Here is a 2,083-nt window from a genome sequence, read left to right as displayed (position 1 = left end):
TCAGACTGAACACACGTTTCTAAGGCTTTTGGTAAGAAAACATGGATGTTCTCAGAATAGTTTAGTTCTAAAAGGGCTATCTAGTTAGTTCATGTCTACAGAGAAGTAATGTATAGCTGTCTGGGTTTAGCTCTTTCTGAGTAAGGGTATGGCTAGGTTTACCTTGGGAGAACTGTTACCTCAGAAAAGTCAAGCAAGGCATGATAGCTTTGGTACTACAGTCCATCCAGAAAATACGCAGGATTCTGGGTGGAAGTGTGCTTTATTTGGCATAGTAGTGTTGCCCCTTAAGAACTGTCTTCAGTTTAATGTAAGAGTAGTTAGGCTTCCACCAAACAATATGATTTCATTCAGCCTAGCACGTCATGGCAAAGAGATCAAAGTTCAGAGAAACTAAAGGCTGTCTACCATCTCCTTACAGTGTGATCCCCTAGCCTATTTTTATAGGACTTAACCACTGTGAAAGGAAAACATTAGTTAGGAGCATCTCTCTTCATATGTTCTTGATCATTTGATTTGGCTTTTTGTGTGCTGTCTTGAATGAGACCAAGCACTCACCTGTGAATATAGCCTGAAATACTGGGATACCAATAAGTTACTGGAAAAATTTGGGAATAAACTACTGTACTTATAAGCTGTTTTCATTATCTTTATAGGTCTGATTTTTAAACATCTTGTTTAGGGACTATATAAGGTCTTTCTTAGGTTTATGTATAACTAACTTGTCAAACTGTATGCCTATATTTCTAGTCCTCCTGAATTACTTGTCTTTTTACTCATTCTCTGCTTTTAATATCTGTAGATAAAATGAAGCAGGATATTTTCTTTTTACTCCTTAGTTCTCCAATATGGACTAGATGATCTCCAGAGCTCCCTTCCAATTCTCACCATTCTCTGATTCTGTGAATATCTTTAATTTAATCACGGTAGCTGCTCCACAGTTCAGCTGTGAATACGCTACTATATGCATTAAATTGCTTTAGTCATTTTCATCTTTTTGAGTTGAAAAAAATTGGTGCACTTGCTTATAATAAGAATATACAGTATAAAGACAGAACAACACAACTCAACAAAGCTCTTACCTTCTACCTTGCCAATATTTTCATGAGATTAAAGGAAAAGACTGTAAGGAGAGTCGTTAGGAAAAGGGGGGGGTGTAGTGTGTCTGTTTTTTCTTACCTATTTCTTCATCTTTTGTTTCTTGGACACTCGCTAAAAAGTCCTTTTCAACTCTCAGCACTTCTTCCTGGCAATGACAGGCTGCATATTTTTCCAAGAGATTTTTGTTCAAGTCAATAAATGCCTTCCCCCATTTAAATTTCCTTAGGAGAATGCTGGCTAGGTCTGGGAATCCTAAAACAGAAAATAAATTATCAGTTTTCTTTTTCAGTGTGAGATTTCACTCAGTTTACAGGTTTCTAAGTTCAGTATATACTTACGTATCACTACAATAGTGAGATGTTTGCCAGCATTTTTTCAGTGTTCAAGGATTCAGACTTTTAAAAATATTAAAAATATTTTCAAATTTCAGTTTAACTCAAAATATCTAACTGAAGCCAAGAAAAGCTGATAGTCTTTTAGTGAGTGTTATATAAAAATATTTTGTACAGGTAATGAATAATTCAAGGTCTAGCTCCCACAGTCCTTCTGTAAGAGTGCAGTTGACATACAGTATTTTCAGAAGTTAAGACTTGTCTGCAGTATAGTAGAGCACGTCTCTTCAAGTGTCAAGAAAGTTCTGTGATGAGTTTGCAGAACATCACAAGAGGGGGCAATTTCTTTTGTTCTTAACCAGAACCCACCCTAATAACAGAGAGCTGTTACCTTTCATTAAGACAAAGGTGCCTAAGGATTCACACTCTGTCTTCTCCGGCTTTTTTGAACAGTTTTTCTAACATTAAGTGCCATCCTGACAAAACCGGGATCATCAGTTTATGTGTCCTGTTTATAGCTGACATGAATACCCCACAGATACCTCAGTGCTACCAGATACAAGTACTTGGAAGAAAGCTAGACAACCTGATTCAAAACTCAACAAAGTGATGACCATGGGACAGCATTACAGTTTATTCTACCACAGATC

General features: G+C 36.7%; 1 protein-coding gene across 1 annotated transcript in view; it reads right to left on the bottom strand.

Annotated features, from left to right (window-relative positions):
• Positions 1–2,083, bottom strand: part of TSR3 (TSR3, 20S rRNA accumulation, homolog (S. cerevisiae)) — a gene marked incomplete at its 5' end in the record, with an annotated part of 3,986 nt that overhangs the window by 562 nt on the left and 1,341 nt on the right. The window contains one exon of the mRNA XM_009696226.1: positions 1,180–1,353. Within this exon, the coding sequence (XP_009694528.1) occupies positions 1,180–1,353 (174 nt within the window). The remainder of the gene's footprint in view (positions 1–1,179; positions 1,354–2,083) is intronic.

The sequence above is a fragment of the Cariama cristata genome, unplaced genomic scaffold, assembly GCF_000690535.1.
Source record: "Cariama cristata isolate BGI_N322 unplaced genomic scaffold, ASM69053v1 scaffold32452, whole genome shotgun sequence".
NCBI classification, from domain to species: Eukaryota; Metazoa; Chordata; class Aves; order Cariamiformes; family Cariamidae; genus Cariama; species Cariama cristata.
Note: the sequence above shows the minus strand (reverse complement) of the source record. Positions and strands in the feature narration are given on the sequence as shown.